This window comes from Caloenas nicobarica, chromosome 12, assembly GCF_036013445.1.
Source record: "Caloenas nicobarica isolate bCalNic1 chromosome 12, bCalNic1.hap1, whole genome shotgun sequence".
Classification (NCBI taxonomy): domain Eukaryota; kingdom Metazoa; phylum Chordata; class Aves; order Columbiformes; family Columbidae; genus Caloenas; species Caloenas nicobarica.
Genome location: NC_088256.1, coordinates 803,861 through 826,076, shown reverse-complemented (window position 1 = coordinate 826,076; position 22,216 = coordinate 803,861). Strand labels below are relative to the sequence as shown.

Below are 22,216 nucleotides of genomic sequence, written 5' to 3'. Positions count from 1 at the left end.
AAAAGCTCCTCTGCACACACAAAGAAGGCACTAACAATGGCAGGAGAAGGAAGTCAGTTAATACCCTGCCCCGGCTGCTCCCAGTACCATCACTGCAGAGCCACCAGCTCATCACAAGCCCATCTCCAAAACCAAGAAGAGCACAGAGGCTCATTGGCAAGTGGGAACCCAAATTACAGGCTCTGATGAATGAACATCTTGTCCCAAGGCTACTCTGGAAAGCCATCAGCCTCATTGTCCAGGTGTGAAGCCCATCAAGAGGAGCCACTGAGAGCAGCTCTCTGGATCACCATTTAGACTAACGGGATTGTTGCCTAGGGGTGCAGGACACATGGTGGGATGCAGGGGAAGAGCATCTTTGGATTACACAGGACTTATCATGGGAATATTGGAGAAGGACCCCAACCAGTGCAGCCTGTCCTGTCTTCTCATTAAACTGAATTTCTAAGTCTTTGCGATGTGGGCAAATCTCTTCTCTGCGTGAACGTGTGAGCGTAGGGGTGTGAGTGTAGCAACTGGAGCAGGACCAGGGGGTCAGACAGTCTGTATGACATTGGTGCCGGCAACTGAGAGACCAGAGTGACTGGACATAAGAGTGTGGGCGTGCATGTGTGTGACTATGGGGGTCTGTACCAATATCTGGAATGGTGCTGCAGCCCTGGGGGCTCATGTGTCGTGGTGCCTGCAACTGGCAAGGCCGGTGTCCTGGGGAGGCTACTGAGCAGACTGAGTGTTTGAGCCCAGCTGCTGGAAGAATCCACCCTGTACAGGTATATACATAAAATAGACTGGACTAGACTAGAAGAGTTCAGTTGGAAGGGACCTACAACGATCATCTAGTTCAAATACCTGACCCATTCAGGGCTGACCAAAAAGTAAATCATGTTATCAAGGGCATTGTCCAAATGCCTCTTCAACACTGACAGGCTTGGGGCATTGACCACCTCTCTAGGAAGCCTGTTCCAGTGTTTGACCAGCCTCGATAAAGACATGTTTCCTAATATGGAGTCTAAACCACCCCTGGCCAAACTTTGAACCATTCCCACATGTCCTACCACTGGACACCAGGGAGAAGATCTCAGCACCTCCCTGTCCATGTCCCCTCCTCAGGAAGCTGTAGGTCTCCACTCAGCCTCCTTTTCTCCAAACTAGAGAAGCCCAAAGTCCTCAGCCGCTCCTCAGAGGACAATCCTTCCAACCCTTTCACCAGGTTTGTTGCTCTCCTCTGGATGCATTCATGGACCTTCACATCCTTGTTGTAATAATATGTGGGGCCCAGAACTGCACACAGCACTCCAGGTGAGGCCGCACCTATGCTGAATACAGCAGCATAGTCACCTTTTTTGACCACATGGCCATGCTGTGTTTGATGCACCCCAGGATGCGGTTTACCATCTTGGCTGCTGGGGGACAGTGTTGCCTCCTATTGACCCTGTGGCTGATCATCACACCACATCCCTTTCTGCAGGGCTGCTCTCCAGCCACTCTCTCACAATCTACACTTGCACTTAGTGTTACTCTATCCCAGGTGAACAATCCAGCACTTGGACTTCTTCATTTTCATGCCAAGTGCTGGGTCCTGCAGTTGGGTCACAACAACTCCATGCAACACTACAGGCTCAGGGAAGAGCGGCTGGAAATCTGCCAAACGGAAAAGGATCTGGGGATGTTGATGGACAGTGACTGAACATGAGCCAGCGTATGCCCAGGCAGCCAAGAAGGCCACCAACATCCCAGCATACATCAGGAACAGTGTGGCCAGCAGGACCAGGCAAGTGATCATCCCTCTCTTCTTGGCACTGGTGAGGCTGCACCTTGAATGCTGTGCTCAGTTTGGGGCCCCTCCCTACAAGTAAGACCTTGAGGTGCTGGAGGGAGTTCAGAGAAGGGCAACAAAGCTGGTGAAGGGTCTTGAAAACAAGTCAGATGGGGAGCAGTTGAGGTAGCTGGGGCTGTTTAGCCTGGAGAAAAGAAGGCTGAGGGGAGACCTTTTCACTGTCTACAACTACCTGAAAGGAGGTTGGAACATGGAGGATGTTGGTCTGTTCTCCCATGTGGCAAGTGGTAGAAGGAGAAGAAACAGCCTGAAGTGGCACTCGGGAAGATTCAGTTAGGATATTAGGGAAAATTTCTTTGTGGAAGAGTTTGTGAGGCATTGGAACAGGCTGCCCAAGTATTGTTCGAGTCACCATCCCTGGAGGTTATTAAAAGACATATAGATGAGGTTCTTAGGGACATGGTTTAGTGCCAGAGTTGGGTTAATGGTTGGACTCAATGATCTGGAGGGTCTCTTCCAACCTATGACCTCATTGGGATGAGAAACATGGTGGGGCAGCTCACCCAGGTGGAGTACTGATGATAGATGATGATAGATGGATGGATGGGTGGATTGGGACAGAGAGGAGGATCAGCCTCCTTATCAGCCCAAGGGCTGGGGCCAGCCATTGCATGATGGAAGCAAGGCCAGTCCCTCTTTGTCCCCTGCTCTTGTTTTCAAGAGATCCTTTGCACCCATTCCTGGCATCCCTCCTGTGCCAGCCCCTCTATCCAGCACAAGACTCCAGGCTAGGAGCTCTTCATGCTGCTCCTGCTACCACAGTGACAGAGCAGCCTGCCCTGAGCTGGCGAATGCAGAAATAGGTTTCTGTTGGTCATTTATTCCCCTGTTGAAGCACAGAGCACTGGGAGCAGGCTGTGGTGCCTGAAAACCACAGCAAGACAGTCCAAAGCAGATTACTGAAGGTCCTTCACCATCTCCAGGAACACTGGGCACCCACAGATGAACACTCAAACCAGCACCGTGACGTAACATGTTGCCCCGTGTCCTCCCCTGAGCCCATGAAAAACCCAAGCACAGCAGCATGGCCTTGTGAGGGAAATGTATTCAGGCTGACCACAGCTTTGGAAGAGGAGCCCAAGTTCCAAATACTGAAACTGAGGAAATCCCCTTTTGTGGGCTGTTTCGAAAAGATGGCCCCAGTTTCAGAGATACAGTGCTTTCAAAATGGGTTGATCCTTTTGAAACACCCTGTATTATAGAGATGTGACACAGGACACCAGCTGTACCAGGGTCCCAGAAACAGGTAGACAGGCCTCTGAGTCATGGCTCTGGAGAAGTGCCATGGGTGAAGAAATTCCTTGACAAACATGGTAATCACAGATAAAATACTCAATGCACAGGAGGTTCCTGAGTTGAACTGGAAATCACTTCTGAAGAGACATGGGTAGCATATCGTTGCTGACAGAAAAATGATTGAATCAACTTCTTCAGTGCCACTTTCAGCTCCTGGTTCCTCATGCTGTAGATGAGGGGGTTCACTGCTGGCGGCACCACTGAGTACAGAAAAGATACCACCAGATGCAGGCTTGGGGAGGACATGGAAGAGGACTTCAGGTAGGCAAACATGCCAGTGCTGACAAACAGGGAGACCACGGCCAGGTGAGGAAGGCACATGGAAAAGGCTTTGTGCCATCCTTGCTCAGAGGGGATCCTCAGCACGGCCCTCAAGATCTGCACGTAGGACAGCACAACGAACACAAAACATCCAAACCCTCGACAGACACCAACCACAATAAGCCCAGCTTCCCTCAGATAGGTGTTTGAACAGGAGAGCTTGAGGATCTGGGAGGTTTCACAGAAGAACTGGTCCAGGGCATTGCCCTTGCACAGTGGTAGTGAAAATGTATTGGTCGTGTGCAGCAGAGCATTGAGAAACCCAGTGGCCCAGGCAGCTGCTGCCATGTGGACACAAGCTCTGCTGCCCAGGAGGGTCCCGTAGTGCAGGGGTTTGCAGATGGCAACATAGTGGTCATAAGACATGATGGTGAGCATAGAATACTCTGCTACTATCAAAAAGACAAATGAAAAGACCTGTGCGGCACATCCCAAGTATGACATGGCCCTGGTGTCCCAAAGGGAGTTCGCCATGGATTTGGGGAGAGTGGTGGAGATGAAGCCCAGGTCAAGGAGGGCGAGGTTGAGCAGGAAGAAGTACATGGGGGTGTGGAGGTGCTGGTCACAGGCTATGGTGGTGATGATGAGGCCGTTGCCCAGGAGGGCAGCCAGGTAGATGCCCAGGAAGAGCCAGAAGTGCAAGAGCTGCAGCTCCCGTGTGTCTTTGAACGCCAGGAGGAGGAACTGGGTGATGGAGCTGCTGTTGGACATTTGTTTCTTGCCACGGGGGCTCTGTTCTAAAAAGGAAATGACAACTTAAAATCAGGACACACTCCTCTGAGAAAGCCAGTCCATTTTTTTATATAAATAACCTGAATTGAAAGGCATTTCCTTTCTCTGGTCTGTGCTGGATGAGTGTGCTGTGAGAAACAGAACCTCTGCCCGTCTGGGGCCAAGCAGCCAGGTTTGCTCTTCTGCAGTGGGGACATGGGTGCTGGTTTGTGACAGCTTTGATGTTCACAAGCAATGTCAGATTTTATGCACCATTAACGAAAAAGTTCAATATCAGCACTCATGACACTTAAGAGCTTGGGCTGCAGAGCAGAGGCCTAGCATGCCATTATTATGATTTTGCCTGTGTTTTTAATTTTCCACCATCACATCTCATCACTGGATTTTTGTAGTGGTTGAAATCCTCATATATACGACTGAAAATGTGAAGTCTTGAGACAGGACAGGCAAAAGGGCTCATCTCTCTGTGGCTCAGTGCAGAGTTAGGAGAGCAGATTTTACCCATTTGCCCTGTGATTTCACTTGTGCTGCCTTGAAAACAATTCCATAAACAAATCTCTCTTTAAAAGAAAACCCAAAACTGGACTCACACTGGAGCAGGGGAGCCCTGTTTGAAAGGGCAGATCTGCAAACTCTTCCCTGTCCCAGCCCAGAGGTGGAGATGTGATGGAGAGAGCAGGACACGACCCCTCACAGACAGAAGCAAAGGACTCTGGCAGGAGAGTGCGGACCCCAAGGAAAGGCTCAGCACTCCTGGGATCCTACAGCAGAGCTGGGCCTTTCTGGGGGCAGCTGGTGAGCCCAGCAGGACAGGCAGAGCAGAGTCAGGGCTCCTGAAGGTGGGATGTGCTAAAGGCACAGTCAGATCATTGCCCAGCAGACAACACCCAGCAGCCACCTGCAGAGAAGGAGCAGAAGAGCTCCTGAACAGCCCCTGCTCTGCTGCCTGGAGCTGTCCCTGCCTGCAGCTGTGTCTCTGTGCCCAGGTCTCCTCCTGTCAGTGTCACAGACCCCATGCCAGCCGCTATGTGCTCAGCTCTGCCCTGCAGACCCCTCCCAGCAGCCGGGCACTGCCCAGGGGCAGCTCTGTGTGGGCCGGCTCTGATGGGAACATCAGACCAACAATAATGAGCATGGAAAAGTCATCCTGATGCTGTCTGTAAGCCATAGTGTGTTGATTTCTTATACTCCCAGGTTTATTCACCTCTAAAAGAAATGCATCTGGAATTTCAGTGCCTCCTCCTGAGCCAAGAGATGAGTTGTTATGTCCCAGTGCTGACCCTGACAACCCAGAGTAAAAGACTGAAATAACAGGTTCTTTCCCTTGCAGGTACCCACTGCCTTGCTGTACTTTTTAAAAGGTTCCCTTAGAATCTCCTTTAATGATCTGGAGCTGTGAGCAGCCGTGACCCAGGCAACACTCTCTCCATAGCAGGACCCTGCCCTACCAGATCTTGCTCCTTCCCCCCACAGCTTCTCCCCACAGCACCGTGGGGATCTCCCCAGGCAGGCTGAGCGCTGACCCTGGCAGTCGGCAGAGTCCCTGCCCCGGCACAGCCCTGGGGTGCAGGGACCCTGCTCTGCAGGACAGCCCTGGGCACCCCTGGGTGCTCACCTGGCTTCACAGTTGTTCAAAATTGCCTGACAAGAGCCCCCTCCTTACAGATCCCACAAGCTGTGCCTGTGCTAACTTGAGGAGATGCCTCCAGGAGCTACAGCTGCATTGCCCTGCACCCAGAGACTTACCATGGCAAGGGCTGCAAAGATTTCTCCTCCAGTGAGCTCTCAGTCATCCTCCCCATCCTGACCACCTTTAATCTCTCTCTGCCTTGCTTGTCTCCCTGAGAATCCAGGCAGAGCCCTCAGCCCTGCTGCACTTTGCAGAGGAGCTGCTCCTGGGCAGAGCTGTCTCTCTGCAGCACTGCTGCTTGCCATGAGCTCCCTCTGTCCCAGGAGCCCAGCCCAGCTCAGCAGCACAGGAGCAGCCCAAGGCACTTTAATGACCCTTCTGGTGGGTTTGGTGCTGAGTCCATGAACATCAGACCCTGAGAGGCAGCTGAAGAAACCTGTCAAAAAGTCAAGCTCAGATTCAAATACCAAAGTTTCTTTTAATGTTAACGGGTCACACTGAGGCACACTACTGAGAAACCATCCCCAGGGTCAGTTGGAGCAGAAAACTGGAGGCAGAGATGACAGGTCAGGAAAGGGAAAGTAAAGGTGGCTCTGATGCTGAGTACACCTGGATGTGTTTCATTAATCAAAGGGCCAAGCCCTGACCCCCAGGTTCTGGGAAGGGAGATCCTGTCCCTCTCATGTTGCCCAGCGCCCTTCCTGGGACAGTGTAATGTGGGGCTGTGCAAGGCCAAGGGCAGGACTATGGTCCTACACCTCCCAGGTTCCTGGCTGGGGACAAGGAGGCCATGAGGCTCCTGTGCTGTAAGGACAAGGTGTCTCCTCACAGGCATCAGAGGTGGAGACAACAGCTATTGCTAATGGGAGAAGGAGCTCATGTCTGTTGGGGGCTTTCAGCCTCTTTACATCACTTGGTCATCTCCACGACAGCCTGTCCTATGCTGTGGCATCACCTGCACCTCTTTCCCTGCAGGCTGGAGACATCCCCCCTGCTACTCCACCTAGCTCTTGTCTCCCCAGTTCCTCCCTGCTTCTCCAAACTGGGAAGCCACACAGTGGCACACACCCGTGTGTGTGGGGTCACACCAGTGCTGAACCAAATGGGATGAGAACTCCAGGTGTCTGGGTCCCCACGCTGCTCCTCATGCAGCCCCGTGTGCAGCTGCCTTGTTCATGGTGAGCATGCAGCACAGGCTTGTGGGGCAGCCCTTGTAGTGCCCAGGCCCTTCTCCTCAGGGTCACTGCTCAGCGTGTCAGGTCCTGCTCTGTCCTGATGGATGGGGTTATTCTCTTGTCCCCATACAGAAGTGGCCACTTCTTTTAAAATTATGAGATTCCTGATGGTGGAACCCCAAAGTTTCTGAAGGTCTGGACTCTCTCTGGACTGCTGCAGCCGCAGTCCCTCCAACTCCATCCAGGCCAGGGATCACTCGCCCAGGGAGCTCCGGGTGCCCCCTAAAGAAAAGGGGCCCCATCCTCCAGGACTCTTCTGAGCCCAGAAAGAGGCCACTAAAATGACAGCAGTAGCAGGGTTCCGTCAAGAGTTTATGCAAGAAAAAGGAAGAAATGTCTCCTAATATCCAATCTGAACCTTCCCTGGCACAACTTAAGACCATTTTCTCTCGTCCTATCACTTGCTACTTGGGAGTAGAGACCAACACCCACCATGCTAGAACCTCCTTTCAGGGAGTTGTAGAGACCGATAAGGTCTCCCCTCACTCTGTTTTCTTCCAGGCTAAACAGCCTCATGTCCTTCAGCCGCTCCTCATAAGACTTTTGCTCCAGGCCTGTCACGGTCCATTCGGTGATGGGCTCGTGATGCTTGGTTTACCTTGATCTTGAAGTGCAAAATTAATGCAACCAAAATGCCAAGGGGTTGTAATTCATTCATCAGTGTTACTTTATTATTTTGCCTGTAAAGCGGCATGTGATAGAGAGAGTGGAGAAAAAGGAAAGAAAAGAAAGGGGGAAAAGGGTTGGTTACCACCACGAGTTCCAAAGGCATCCCTATGGTCTCAGGTCCCATACAGTGTCCTGACGGTCCTCCATTGTGATCCGTGATGGGGTGGGGACATCTCAACGATGTTCAGTCATGAGCCATCTTTTATGCTTTTTCACCCTACCTTGCTCCCATGGATTGAAGCCAATCTCCGCCTTTGTTTTGCAATCCAGGCTTAACTGCGCAGGCCTGAAGAGTCCCCGCTTCACTTGCCAGAACCCGTCTGCGCCTGCGTCGCCACGTGTTCAGGGGTCTCTTACTGGTCCATTGGGTGACCTCAAGACCCTTGGTGAGCCTCTGTGCATGCTCTTCCTCCTTGGCCTTAGTAGCAGGGCGGAGGTAGGGGCAAGTTTGGCTGAGGCAGCAGGTGAAAATCCATCTTCTGGACAGCAGCTCTTGTCCCCAGGTCGGAGAGACCTGTACAACACAATTGCTTTTAGGAGGTGGGGGCAAGTTTGGCTGAGGCAGCAGGTGAAATCCATACAGCAGCTATTGTTACCTGTAGCCCCCAGGTCGGAGAGACCTGTACAACACAATTCTTTTCCTCAGGCCTCTCTCCAAGTCATTGTGCAATTCTTTCTGTCAAGGCATCTGTTCTTCAAGTCCCTGATGGTCATGTTCAGGCAAATACTGTTCTTCGGACCGACTCTTACACCTTCCAATCCCTGATTTCTGCGATTCTGTGAGATGGAGAAGCCAGGAGAGGGAGATGTGAGGAGAAGGATGGATGAGGAGATAGAGACACCAAGAGAGGGAGGGTCAGGTGGGTGGTGGGTGAGGAGGCCGGGATGGACAGATGGATGGAGACACAAGGAGATGGAGACACCAGGAGGTGGAGATGGAGGGACCAGGAGGTGGGTGAGAAGATGGGAATGGACAGATGGACAAATGAGGGTGGAGACACCAGGAGATGGAGAATGGGAGTCAGGCAGGTGGTGGGATGAGGAGATGGAGGGATGGCCATGTGGAGGGACGGACGGATGGACAGATGGATGATGGACAAGTAGACGCCGGCCAACCAGATGCCCCCTGCTGGGCCCTCCGCCCACTCACACATCTTGTTGGGCAACACCAACTTCCTGGTGTTCCCAAAATGGATCCAGATGAACTTCCCTGGGAGAGCAGCAGTGGCCACTGCCCCTGGCAGGCCCCTCCCACAGACCCCACCCACAGGCCCTGCCCCACCCACTCACCAATCAGGAGGAGGTGACGGGAGATGTTGGGGTCTTGGGTTTTCCATCCTCCAGATGAGGTTGGATGAAATTGGGGAGAGGTTTGGGGGTCTCGGTTGGGGTTCAACATCCTCCAGGTGGGACAAAGTTGGGGAGATCTTGGAGTCTTGGGGTTCAACATCGTCAGCGTGAGGCGGGACAACATTGGGGGAGATGGTTCATGTCTTGGGTTCTCCATCCTTGCAGGTGAAGAGGGATGAAGTTGGGGAGATGTTTGCGGGTCTTGGTTGGGGTTCAATATCCGCCAGATGGGACAACACTGCGGAAGATGTTGGGGGTCTTGGGGTTCTCCACCATCTAGATGAGGCGGAACAAAGTTGGAGAGATGCTTAGGGTCTTGGTTGGGGTTCAACATCCTCCATATGAGATGGGGTGAAGTTGGGGGGATAGTTTAGGGTTCTCCACCCTCTAGATGAGGTGGGTCAAATTTGGAGAGATGTTTGTGGTCTTGGGTTCTCTATTCCCCAGGTGGGACAACATTGCGGGAGATGTTGGATCTCAGCTGTAGTTCATTCTCCTCCAGGTGAGGTGGGGCGAAGTTCGGGGGGCTGTTTGGTCTTGGAGTCTAACATCCTCTAGATGAGGTGCGGTGAAGTTAGGGAGGTGGTTGGGATTGAACATCCCCCAGGTGCTCAGGGGGGAAGTTTGGGGAGAAGTTTTGAGGTCTTGGAGTTCAACACCCTCCACATAAGGTGGGATGAAGTTGGGGGAGATGTTGAGGTCTTGGTTCTGGTTGGCCCAAGGGGTCCAGGCATGGGACATCGGGGCCTGGGTGGCCCAATGCAGCTGGAGATGGGACATCATAGCACTTGGTGTCCCCAAAGTGTCCAGGGACATCCTGAGTCTTGATGGCTTCACAGGGTCCAGGGATGAGACATCTTGGCCTGGGTGGCCCAAGGGGCCTAGGGATGGGACATTTTAGGTCTTGATCACTCAAAGTGTCCAGGGATGGGACATCCTGAGTCTTGGTGTCCTCACAGTGTCCAGGGATGGGACATCTTGGCCTGGGTGGCCCAAGGGGCCCAGGGATGGGACATTTTAGGTCTTGATCACCCAAAGTGTCCAGGGATGGGACATCCTGAGTCTTGGTGTCCTCACAGTGTCCAGGGATGGGACATCTTGTCCTAGGTGTCCTAAAGTCTCCAGGGATTGTACATCTGGGGTCTGGGATTGGACATTTTATGTCTTGGTGGCCTAAGTTGTCCAGAGATGGCACATATTGGCCTGGGTGGCCCAAGGGGGCTGGAGATGGGATATCTTAGGACTTGATGTCCCCAAAGGATCTAGGGATGAGACATCCAGGGCCTTGGTGTCCTCACAGTGTCCAGGGATGTGACATCTTGGCCTGGGTGGTCCAAGGGGTCCAAAAGTTGGGGCATTAAAGGTCTTGGTGGCCCAAGATGGCTGCAGATGGGACATCTTGGGTCCCGAGATGGGACAACCTTGGTCTTGGTGGCCCCAAAGTGTCCAGGGATGGGACATCTTGCCCTGAGTATCCCAGGGGATACAGGGATGGGAAATTTTGGCTCTTGATGGCCCAAGGGGCCTAGAGATGGGACAGTTTGGGTCCAGGGATGAGATACCCTGGGTCTTGGTGCCCTCACAATATCCAGAGGTGAAACATCCTGGCTCTTGGTGGCCCAAGTGGTCCAGAGATGGGACAGCTTCATCTTGGTGGCCCAAGGTGGGTGGACATGGGACATCCTGGTCTCGGTAGCCGAAGGGGTCTAGAGATGGGATATCTTGGGTGTTGGTGGCCTCAGATTGTCCAGGGATGGTCCATCTAGGCCTGGGTGTCCCAAAGTGTCCAGGGATGGGACAGTTTGGGTCTTGGTAGCCCAAAGAGTTCAGGGCATCTTGTTCTTGGTGTCCCATAGTGTCCAGGGATGGGACATTTTATGTCTTGGTGGCCTAAGGGGTCCAGAGATGCAACATCCTGAGTCTTGGTGGTCCAAAGTGTCCAGGGAACTGACATCTTGGCCTGGGTGGTCCATGGGTTGGGGCATTTTAGGTATTGGTGGCCCAAGCGGGTAGGAGATGGGACATCTTGTGTCCAGAGAAGGGACATGCTGGGTCCTGGTCATGCAAATTCTCCAGGGATGGGATATCCGGGGTCTGGCATGGAACATTCTGGCTCTTGGTGACCCAAGGGGTCCAGGGATGTGACATTTTAGGTCTTTGTGCCCTAACAGGTCCAGGGACAGGAAATTTTACCCTGAGTGGCCCAAGGTGTCCAGGGGTGGGAAATTTTGGCTCTTAGGGGCCTCACGGTTTCCAGGGATGTGACACAGAGGTGGAGAGAGCGGCTCTGGTAGCGGCGCCGGCCATGGCAGCGTGTCTGGCTGCGGCCACGTCTCCTCTTTCACCAGGACCAGGCCATGGTGGAGTGGCCACCTCCCTGTCTTGCCAGAGGATGCAGCTCTGCAACCCCTGCCCTGCTTTTAAAGGGGTGCCTGGGTGGGGCCCTTTGTGACATCACCAGTGACATCACAATGCCCCACTGTGGCAGTTGCACATCCCCCTGAGATCCAGAGCCTTCAATAGGGCAGTCAATGTCTCCTTTGCACCTTTTGTGCCCCACTGTGCCTGTCCTTTCTCCTCTAGCTGCCGCTCCCTCAGCACCTCTGTGTTTTTTAAACATTTCTCGTTTAGAGTAGCTTTTAATGAGCTGTTTTCTTCCCTCTCTTTTTCTAGTTGTTGTGAACAATTTTCTAATTGTTCTAAATTGGAGTTTTTTGCAAAATCTACACGAGATTTTCAAGGGATTCTATAATTTTGCTTTCATTACTATGTTGCCTAAGGCAATCTTCAATCACTGTGACTAGGCTGGCTCCTAGGACAGCACAGACTATAGCTTTGTTCTTATCTGATCTAAACTTAGACTTGGTCTGTAGAGAAATCACTCAGTCCACTACACTCTGTAAATTAGCCCAATTATCATGAGCCCAGTCTTCTCCGGGTATGGAGGGTCGAGCCCCATACTTTGCTAAAACTGTGTAGAACGAGTCTCTATCTTTCCCTAACCAAAAATCTTGATTATCAGCCTTTTCAGTCGTTCTTATTACGAAGGGACCCAACCCACTTTGGGAAGACACAACTTAGTTACACAAAACCACAGCAACTGCTGTGTCACCCTTCTCTTTCCTGAGTGGTTGAAGGGGCCAAAAATCTGCTATGGGCAGGCTCAACTTAGTTACACAAAACTCAGAATTACCCCTTCACTCTCCCTAGCAGACAATTCTCATTCTTATTTCAAAGGGACCCAACCCACTTTGGGAAGACACAACTTAGTTACACAAAACCACAGCAACTGCTGTGTCACCCTTCTCTTTCCTGAGTGGTTGAAGGGGCCAAAAATCTGCTATGGGCAGGCTCAACTTAGTTACACAAAACTCAGAATTACCCCTTCACTCTCCCTAGCAGACAATTCTCATTCTTATTTCAAAGGGGCCAAACCCACTTCGGGAAGGCACAACTTAGTTACACAAAGCCACAGCAACTGCTGTGTCACCCTTCTCTTTCCTGAGTGGTTGAAGGGGCCAAAAATCTGCTATGGGCAGGCTCAACTTAGTTACACAAAACTCAGAATTACCCCTTCACTCTCCCTAGCAGACAATTCTCATTCTTATTTCAAAGGGGCCAAACCCACTTCGGGAAGGCACAACTTAGTTACACAAAGCCACAGCAACTGCTGTGTCACCCTTCTCTTTCCTGAGTGGTTGAAGGGGCCAAAAATCTGCTACAGGAAGGCTCAACTTAGTTACACAAACACTCAAAATTGCCCCTTCAGTCTCCCTAACAGACAATTCTCATCAACATGAGAACAACACCCATTTTTGCACTTTGAGATCTGAGAGACAGAGCGCTCAACTCAAGTTTGGAGCGCTGAACACCAAGGTGTGTGTGGTGTGTGGGAAATCTGAATCGCCCCCCTTGCTTTCTGGACACCTCTTACCTTATCAGTTAGGGCCAGGTGCGGCTGGAGCGAAACTTTCTTCTCCTATTATAGACCACACAGTACCTGCACTCTGTTTTCTCACAATCCTGTCCGTGACACCAATTTAATGTCACGGTCCATTCAATGATGGACTCGTGATGGTTCGTTTACTTTGATCTCAAAGCAACCAAAATGCCACAGGGTTATAATCCAACCAACCAGTGTTAACTTTATTATTTTGCCCGTAAAGCGGCACGCGATAGAGAAAGTGGAGAAAAGAGAAAGAGAAAAAAAAGGGGGAAAGAGGATTAGCTACCACCACGAGTCCAAAGGCGTCCCTATGGTCTCAGGTCCCGAAAGCAGCGTCCTGCCAGTCCTCCGTCATGATGCGTGATCCTTTGGTGGTGTGAGCTCAATGATGTCCAGCTGGGAATTGTCTTTTATGCTTCTTCGCCCTGCCTCGCTCCCATGGATTGAGGCCAATCACTGCCTTTGTTTCGCCATCCAGGCTTAACTGCGCAGGCCTGAAGAGTCCCCACTTCACTTGCCAGAACCCGTCTGCGTCGCCTCGGTTCAGGGGTCTCTTACTGGTCCGCTGGGCGACATCAAGACCTTCGTCAAGCCTCTGCGCATGCTCTTCTTTCTCGGCTTTAGTAGCAGGGAGGGGGTGGGGGCAAGTTTGGCTGAGGCAGCAGGTGAAAATCCATCTTCTGGACAGCAGCTATTGTCCCCAGGCCGGAGAGACCTGTACAACACAATTCTTTTCCTCAGGCCTCTCTCCAAGCCATTGTCCAATTCTTTCTGTCAAGGCATCTGTTCTCCAAGTCCCTGAAGGCGATGTTCAGGCAAATACTGTTCTTTGGACCGACTCTTACAGGAGGTCATGGAGAACACACAGCCAGGCTCTTCACCATGGTGCATGGTAGAAGCACAAAAGAGAATGGGTGGAAGGTGAGAGAGGTTCAGCCAGGACATAAGGAAAAGCTTTTTCCCCAGGAGCTCAGCCAAGTGCTGTCTCAGGTCACCCAGAGAGGCTGCACAGTCTCTGTCTTTGCAGGTTTTCAATCTCTGATTGAATCAAGGCTTGAACACCTTGGTCTGACCCAGTTTGTGACAGGTTGGACTGCAGACTCCTGAGGTCCCTTCAACCTCAGTTCTCTTATGATCCCATTGTGATGTTGGGCTCTGTTTCTAACTGGAGCAGAGCAGACGATTATGGGCCATGAATCCTCCTGTGCTGTAGGTGACCATCTAAACCATCATCTCAACCAGTGAACCAGTCAACACCTCAGTGTGACACTCTGGGCAAAGTGTGAGGAGTCCTGGGCAGGGAAGGTTTAGAGGGCATGGGGCGCTATGCAAGACACAAAATGATCTTGGCTTAATGCTTGTAGGCCCATTGGATGTCAGTTAATGTCAATGAAAATTAAAATAAGAAGAACTGAAGACAAACATCCGAAGCAAAGGAAGGTGTCAACATACTTTTCTTTATTTTTCTTTTTTATTTGGGAGGGTTTCTTTTCTTTGAAAAAGAGTTTTCCAGAACTGGGAATGGATTTAGGACACAAATGTCTTCAGCTCCAGGGACACAAACACCTGGTGCCAGTGTAGATGCCCCGGGAACCCCTGCCCAGGCTCCACCTGCATTGCAAGGTGCTCTGGTCTCCCCCAGGTCCTCTGTGATAGATGCCAATCCCAGGCCAGCACCTCAGGTGCACTGGGGTCCCTAAAATGGCCCTGGCTGTTTATGGTGAGACAACTGATGACTGATGCCTGCCTGGAAAGGTGCACTTTTACGTTGTTGTTTTTTTGGGGTTTGGGGTTTTGTTTGTTTGTATGTGAGTTTTGGTTGGTTGGTTGGGTGGGGTTTTTTTGTTGTTTTTGTTTTGTTTTGTTTTGTTTTGTTGGTTTGGTTTTTTGTTTTGTTTGTCTGTTTGGTTGGGTTGGTTGGTTGGGGTTTTTTTACATATTAAAACAAAGAAAAAAAAAAGCCAAAAAGTGAATTAGTGGGAAGTGTACTAAGCGTAGGAAAAAAAAAATATTGGAATATTGGTCTTCCCCTGTACTTCTATTACCAGCACTCCATTATTTCATCTCCCTCATCATTCAGGAGTTTCCACCTCTCCTGATTAAATGTCCATGTCAAAGGACAACTTTCCAGCAGACCGTCTGGACTTTTGCCCTTCCCAGTGCTCTCAGACTTCCTCCGCCACTTGCTCTTTGGTCACTCAGTTGCCTCTCAACTGTCTAGTTTCTGATTTGAGCTTCAGGGAGTTACAAACTTGCCCCTTTCTTCAGAGCTCTAATTAACATGGTAGTCAACACGTTAATTGTGTTTATTTCTATCCTTTCTTATCTTTCTGTCTAAAACAGTTCTTGTGTGGATATCCCTTGTGGATGGTGGATCTCATTAGATCCAGCTTACACACACAGTTGAGGAAACTGTTTTAGTTTATGAAATTGTGTAGTGTTTACACAGGAGAGCAGATGGGAGCTGGTGTGCAGGAGCTGCAGCATCCACCTGCAGAGCTCAGTGGAGAAGTCTGATGTGAGGAAAAGTGATGCAAGTGCCTGGTGGCCAATGAGGGAACTGGCAGACTGGGGGTGGGGGGTGAGCAGCAAAGTTGTCCATACAGTGTCCAGCCTCAAGGGACTGTTCTCCTGCCTGTCCAGATGTCTTCAGGAGACCCTCTGGATCAATGTTCATTGTAGAATGCTGCTGTCACTTCTTCCATACACTGAAAAATGACAGAAAATACCCTTGAAAGAAAAAACCCTCCTTTATGAAATCTTCTTTGAAATCTTCATCAGTAAGTGTCCCATTGAAACCTCTCCAATTAGTTCTACAAGTCTTGAAGATTTGAAGAAAATTAGGAAAGAAACATGGCTCGTTAGGGCTTTCTGTATTTTAATGAGCCCCATGGCGTATTTGGTGCTGAGTCCATGAACCTCAGATCCCAAGGACAGACTGAAGAATCTCCTCAAGAAATCCAAGTCAGAACCAAACTCCAAAGTACCTTGAAGCATTAATGGGCCCCACTGAGGGCTGTTACTGACAAAGCCTCCCCAGGGACTCGTTGGAGCAGATAATTGGAAGCAGTGATTGCATCAGGCAAAGGCAAAGTGCAGCAGCTCTGATGCTGAGAAAACCCTTGATTTGTTTGATGAAGGAGAATGGCCAAGCCTTGACTTCCTGCCCCTAGGAAGGGAGATCCCGTCCCTCACGTGTGTCTCAGAGCTCTTCCTGGGGATGTGGGGATGATGCCGAGTGCAGGACAATGGTGTGACACTCCCTGGGGGGTGCAAGGAGGCAATGGGGTGCCATGGCCATGACAACCATGTGTCTCCTCTTAGGCCTCGCTGTCAGGGACATCAGCCATAGCCAAGGGGACAAAGACCTCGGGGCTTTCAGGGACATCCAGCCTTGCCAGCACCCTTGGCCATCTCCACCACAGTCCATCCTACACTGTCCCAGGCCTGTGGCTGTTTCCCCACAGGCTGCAGACACCCCATGCACTTCCCCACCTTGTTCTCACCCCAGTGTGTCCCCACCTGTGCTGCTGTCTCTCCATCCTCACCAGCTGTTCCTTGAAACACAAAGCCATGACTGATCCAGAGTCCTTCGGAATGACCACAGCACTGTGCTCAGAATGACATTTCTTTATCCTGAGTCCACTCTGGACCTCCAGAGCTGCAGTTTCTGATGGTTTTCCTTTCTCATGTTGTTTCCCTCTACCAAAAAAAAAAAACCAAACCCCAAAAAGTGCCATCATCTTGGAAAGTGATTTTCAAGATTTCTGAAGCTACTACTACTCTTTCTTGTCATGGTTTTACCACAGCCACCAACTAAGACCATGAGAGATGCTCACATCCTGCTCCCAGTCCTCAAGTGGGATAAGGGAGAGAACTGAAGGGGAAGGGAGAAACTTGTGGGTTTAGAAAAAAAAAGTGACAATAAAAATAATACACTACTACTACTAATATACTTATACTAGAATATACATAAAGTAAAAATATATGATACTCAGTGCAATCCCTCACATAACTCCAGATGTGTTGAACAGCCAGCCGAAAAGAAGGGAGCACCCTGGTCCTGAACACCTGATACCAGCAAGAGAGAGTAAAAGTGCAAAAGGCAGACAAGCCCAAGGGCGAACTGAAAAACAGCAAAACATCATAAAACTGAACTAACACTGAACTCCCAATAGAATGGAACTTCCCAACAGAGCTAACCAAAGTAGTCGGAAAACCAAAACCAACTAGCTGGCAAAGGCATCTCCAGCTCTATACCGAGCATGACGCTAATGGTAGAGAATAGCTCATTGATTGACCTGGATGTCAATCAAGGTGCTGTTCTGTCTGTGCCCCCTCCTACCGATTTGCACCTGCAGCTGGACTCCAGAGGAGTCCTTGGTTTCACTCACAATAGTCAAGGTAAATTAAATAGAAATAGATAAATTAAATTAAGAAAATATACTCAGTGCAATCCCTCATGTAACTCCAGTCACACGGAACAGCCAGTCCTACAGAAGGGAGTACCTTGGTCCTGAACAGCCGATCCCAGGAGGAGAGAGCAAAAAGGCAACAGGCAGAAATGCCCAAGGGCCAACTGCAAAATGGCAGAACGGCAAAAGGCAGAATTAACATCGAATTCCTGACAAATGAAACTTTTGAATGGAACTAACCAAACCAGCTGGAAAACCCAAAGTAACAGATGTAACAAGACCTTAAAGCTGGCTCCAGCTTTAGACTCAGCATGATGCTAATCATGGGGAATATTTCATTGATCAGCCTGCATGTCAATCCAGGTGCTGTCCTGTCTGTGTCCCCTCCTGTAAATTTGCATCTGCAGCTGGATGGCCAAAGAAGTCCTTGGTTTCCCTGACAACAGCCAAGGTATCAGTGAGTTCTGACATTCCTTTCATACCAAATGGCAAACTCTGTAAAGCTGCTAAAAGAAAAACTTAACTCTATCTAGGGGTAGAAACAGCGTTATCTCATTATCCTCATAGTAAATCTAAACAAAAGACTGTACTAGCTATGAAGGAAAGAGATTCAAAATGCATGAAGAAAATTAACTAAGTCTCAGTAAAAACAGCACGTTTCCTCAGCCTCCACTTCACCAGGCTAAAGAAGTTTGGGTCTCTCAACATCTCCACACATGACCCAGACTTTCTCTGGGCACATGACAGCTCCTCCCCGTTCCTCCAGAATGGGGAACCTCCCACTGGGACATCCCACTCCAGATGTGATCACACCAGTGCTGAGTCAAGATGGACAATAACTGCCCTTGTCTGGGTGGCCACGCTCCTCCCAGTGCAGCCCAATGTGCTCATGGGCATATTCCTGTTTAGCACCACTGAGAACTGACTGAACATCCAGGCTCAGAGGGTTGTGACCAGCGGCACAAAGCCCAGCAGGAGGTACCATGAGGAGCACTGAAGGACACCATATCCCTACCCAACATCTCCTCCCCACAGGCGTCTCTTGGATCCCTGGAACCATCGCAGTGACAAGGGGGAGAGTACTGACTGTATGGGGTGGAGGACATGGGGTCTGGAATGAGGGTCCTGGGGCAGTTTCTCCTGGTTGTTCATGCAGCAACAAGCTGGGCTGGATATTTGGAGAGAGGAACTCTTCCTAAGGGCCTCCAGTGGGCTTGGGGATGGCCTACAGTTTCCTGCATGCTGCCTTTTCTGGTGGAGATCACAGAGGCTGCCAGCCCTTTAGAGGACACAGGACAGGCCTTGTCCTTCCTCTGGTCACAGATGGTCCCCGGTTCTCCAGTTTGGCCCCAGCTCAGGAGCCTTGTCTAGGGGTGACTTTTTGGGGTAAGGTTGACAAGAGGGGTGCATAAGTTTGTCTTAAGGACATGTGATGAGCACCAGGACTGAAGTACCAGAGTAAAATGATGTGGCTTCTGGGTGAATATTTTCTTCAGTGCAAGTCCTGACACAGGGTCCCAGACTTGCTTTCCATGCCACCCTTCACGAGGGTTGATGCACTAAGAGATGGCAAGTGGGGGACACCGATCCTTCTCCAGCTACTTCCCGGGCCTGGTGAAGCACCAGGACAGCAAGGACTTCTGGCCCTGCACCCTGAACTCTGCATATAATCTTGGGGCAACTAACACCAGCATTTTTCTCTCCAAGGCAATTTCCAGCCCAGGTCAGCTCCTGTCTGATCTCCCCCCATCCCTCCTCTGATCTGGTCTGGCGCTCCTGGCCCGTTCGCTGTGCTCCCCACAGGGCCCCAACCTGGCACTGATGCTCTGCAGAGCAGGTTGGCTGCAGAACCATGGGGTGACTCCACACTGGTTGTGCTGCTCAGTGAGGGACACAGATGCAACTGGATGGGCTGCACTGTCACTGAGCTCTTTCCCGGGGGTCTAAAGCTCTGGAATGGGTTCAGAGCATTTCCTGGGACTCACTGGGTTTTCTGCTCATTTCGGTTCAGCAATCCCTTCCTTGTCCTTCAGGTGCTGGGAGATTGGTGCAGGAAGACACGGTCTATCCCCTTCCCATGGATGGTGGTAGGCTGACCAGCCCGTAATTCTTCAAATTCTCCTTCCTGCCCTTCTTGAAGATGGTTTTGACATCTTCCTTTCCCAAGGACCTCAGAACTTCTCTGATTCTGCTGTCACTTTTGAAAACACAATCCAGAATCATGGGCAAGGGTGACAGAGCAGACAGGAGCAATTGCAATGAGCCTGTCCAGGGCAGCTGACATAAATCTCACTGGGCCAGTGGGGTTTGTTCCTGGAGTCACACACAGAAATGCCAGGGTTCCATCAGGCATCCATGTCTGAGCTGGTCTCAGGACTTGTTAGGCACCCAGGGATGATCAGAGACAGAGTTTGTCCCTTTCACACACAGAGGCAGGAGTCACAGTGTCTCTCTGGCCTCCTGTTGCCACTCCAAAAGGACAGGAGGCACCTCAACCCTGTGGTGTATCACCCTCCTCTGCACTCACCTGAGATGTCCCACATGATGAGGAATGGACATGGGGACCTCAGTTCAAGGAAGAAGATCCCAGTGGATGGTTTCCCATGGGCTGTTACTCCCAATGTGAAGTGACCTTGGGACACTGTCTGTCCCAGAGGCTTTCATGGAACTCCCAGGAACAGCTGATGGTGTTTGTGCTCACTCGTGTTCATGTCACATCACGTACATGATGTGCAGGCTCACATCTCATCTGCACAATGCAAACGTGGACTTCTGACCTACCCATTCAGGAACAAATTCTCCAAGCTGGTGTGATAGCCCAGTGCTGGAAAGGGAGGTTGTGAGGGGCCAGTCCATGACAATGCCTTGGGGCAGCTTCCATGGGGTGTCCGGTGCACAGGGGCACAGCCCAGACCCTGCTCTGCTGGTCCTGCAGGTCTCTGGCAGGAGGCCTGGCTGTGAGAGGACACTGCTGTGTGCCCAGCCCTGCATACACACACTGTTCAGCTGAACCCTGGTGTTTGCATCTGTGGCCACTTTTGTGGGCAAGTTTTTGAGAGAAGGTTTGTAAAAAGACCTAAACCTTCAGGACCTGCCCATAGGACATCACCTTCATTATGGAAAGGCTGTTACGGAAGCCAGCTCTGTCACAGAAGAGCCCATTGCCTGTCCCTGCCTACACTCACAGGACTGACACACAGCAGGACAGTGACCAAGCTGCCAGAGCACTCAGGCCTTGCAGCAACACAAGGGATGAGAAGGAGAGTGTGGGAGTGGAACGAGAACAGCTCTGGAAGGCCAAGCGCTGGTGCTCCCTGGCAGTGCTGCCATGCTGGAGTCTTTTCCCCTCCTCTCATGTACACAGGAACTGTCCCTGCAGCTCCAAAAGGTCTTCAGGAAGGATATAGTGAAAATGAAGCCACTACAGGATGTTTTATTTTGTTTAATTACACACAGATCATGGCTCCTCATTTACACAGCCAGTGGTTATAAAAGAAAAGGAGACAGTGAATTAGAAAGGGGATAAAAATGTTATCACAATTTTAAAAAAGGCCAATAACAACAGAAAATACAGATGAGAGACTGGACCTGTAGCTAGTTACATTAAAAACTGCTATGTAGAAGCAGATGAGCAGTTTATTGCTTCAGAAAACACTAAGGTATGAGTTTCCACAGGGCATCCTTGAGCTCCTGGTTCCTCATGCTGTAGATGAGGGGATTCACAACCGGAGGCAGCACTGAGTACAGAACAGACACCACCAGGTCCAGGGATGGGGAAGAGATGGAGCGGGGCTTCAGGTGGGAAAACATGCCAGTGCTGACAAACAAGGAGACCACGGCCAGGTGAGGGAGGCACGTGGAAAAGGCTTTGTGCCGTCCCTGCTCAGAGGGGATCCTCAGTACGGCCCTGAAGATCTGCACATAGGAGAAAAGAATGAAAATAAAACACCCAAATACAACTAATAGACTAACCACAAGAAGCCCAAGTTCCCTGAGGTATGAGTTTGAGCAGGAGAGCTTGAGGATCTGGGGGATTTCACAGAAGAACTGTTCCAGGGCATTGCCCTTGCACAGTGGCAGTGAAAATGTATTGGCCGTGTGCAGCAGAGCATAGAGAAACCCAGTGGCCCAGGCAGCTGCTGCCATGTGCACACAAGCTCTGCTGCCCAGGAGGGTCCCGTAGTGCAGGGGTTTGCAGATGGCAATGTAGCGGTCGTAGGACATGACAGTGAGAAGTGAGTATTCTGCTGTAGCACAAAAAAATAAAAAAAAGAGTTGGGTAGCACATCCTGTATAGGAGATATTCCTCGTGTCCCGGAGGGAATTGGCCATGGATTTGGGGACAGTGGTGGAGATATAGCCCAGGTCAAGGAGGGAGAGGTTTAGGAGGAAGAAGTACATGGGGGTGTGGAGGTGCTGGTCACAGGCTATGGTGGTGATGATGAGGCCGTTGCCCAGGAGGGCAGCCAGGTAGATGCCCAGGAAGAGCCAGAAGTGCAAGAGCTGCAGCTCCCGTGTGTCTGTGAATGGCATGAGGAGGAACTGGGCGATGGAGCTGCTGTTGGACATTTGTTGTTTCTTGCCATGGGGGCTTTCTTCTAAAAAGCAAATGAGAAGTTAAAATCAGGACACACTCCTCCAAGAAAGCCACTCCATTTTTCATATAAATAGCCCTTCCCTTCTCTGCTCTGTGCTGGCTGAGTGTGCTCTGAGGAGCAGGACCTCTGCCCATCCGGGGCCAAGCAGCCAGCTTTGCTCTCCTGTAGTGGGTACATGGGAGCTGGT

At 50.9% G+C, this 22,216-nt stretch overlaps 2 protein-coding genes across 2 annotated transcripts; both read right to left on the bottom strand.

Moving 5' to 3' along the window:
• Positions 1–3,169: 3,169 nt before the first annotated feature.
• On the bottom strand, positions 3,170–4,165 carry LOC135993664 (olfactory receptor 14A16-like). Its single transcript, XM_065643673.1, has one exon. It carries the CDS (start codon positions 4,163–4,165, stop codon positions 3,170–3,172), a length of 996 nt encoding a protein of 331 aa, XP_065499745.1.
• A 16,920-nt stretch (positions 4,166–21,085) lies between these two features.
• On the bottom strand, positions 21,086–22,000 carry LOC135993549 (olfactory receptor 14A16-like). Its single transcript, XM_065643483.1, has one exon. It carries the CDS (start codon positions 21,998–22,000, stop codon positions 21,086–21,088), a length of 915 nt encoding a protein of 304 aa, XP_065499555.1.
• Between the last annotated feature and the right edge of the window lie 216 nt (positions 22,001–22,216).

What these genes read in the sequence shown, in the direction of transcription:
- LOC135993549 (XM_065643483.1), bottom strand. Translation starts at nt 22,000, where the DNA reads ATGTCCAACAGCAGCTCCATCGCCCAGTTCCTCCTCATGCCATTCACA.
- LOC135993664 (XM_065643673.1), bottom strand. Translation starts at nt 4,165, where the DNA reads ATGTCCAACAGCAGCTCCATCACCCAGTTCCTCCTCCTGGCGTTCAAA.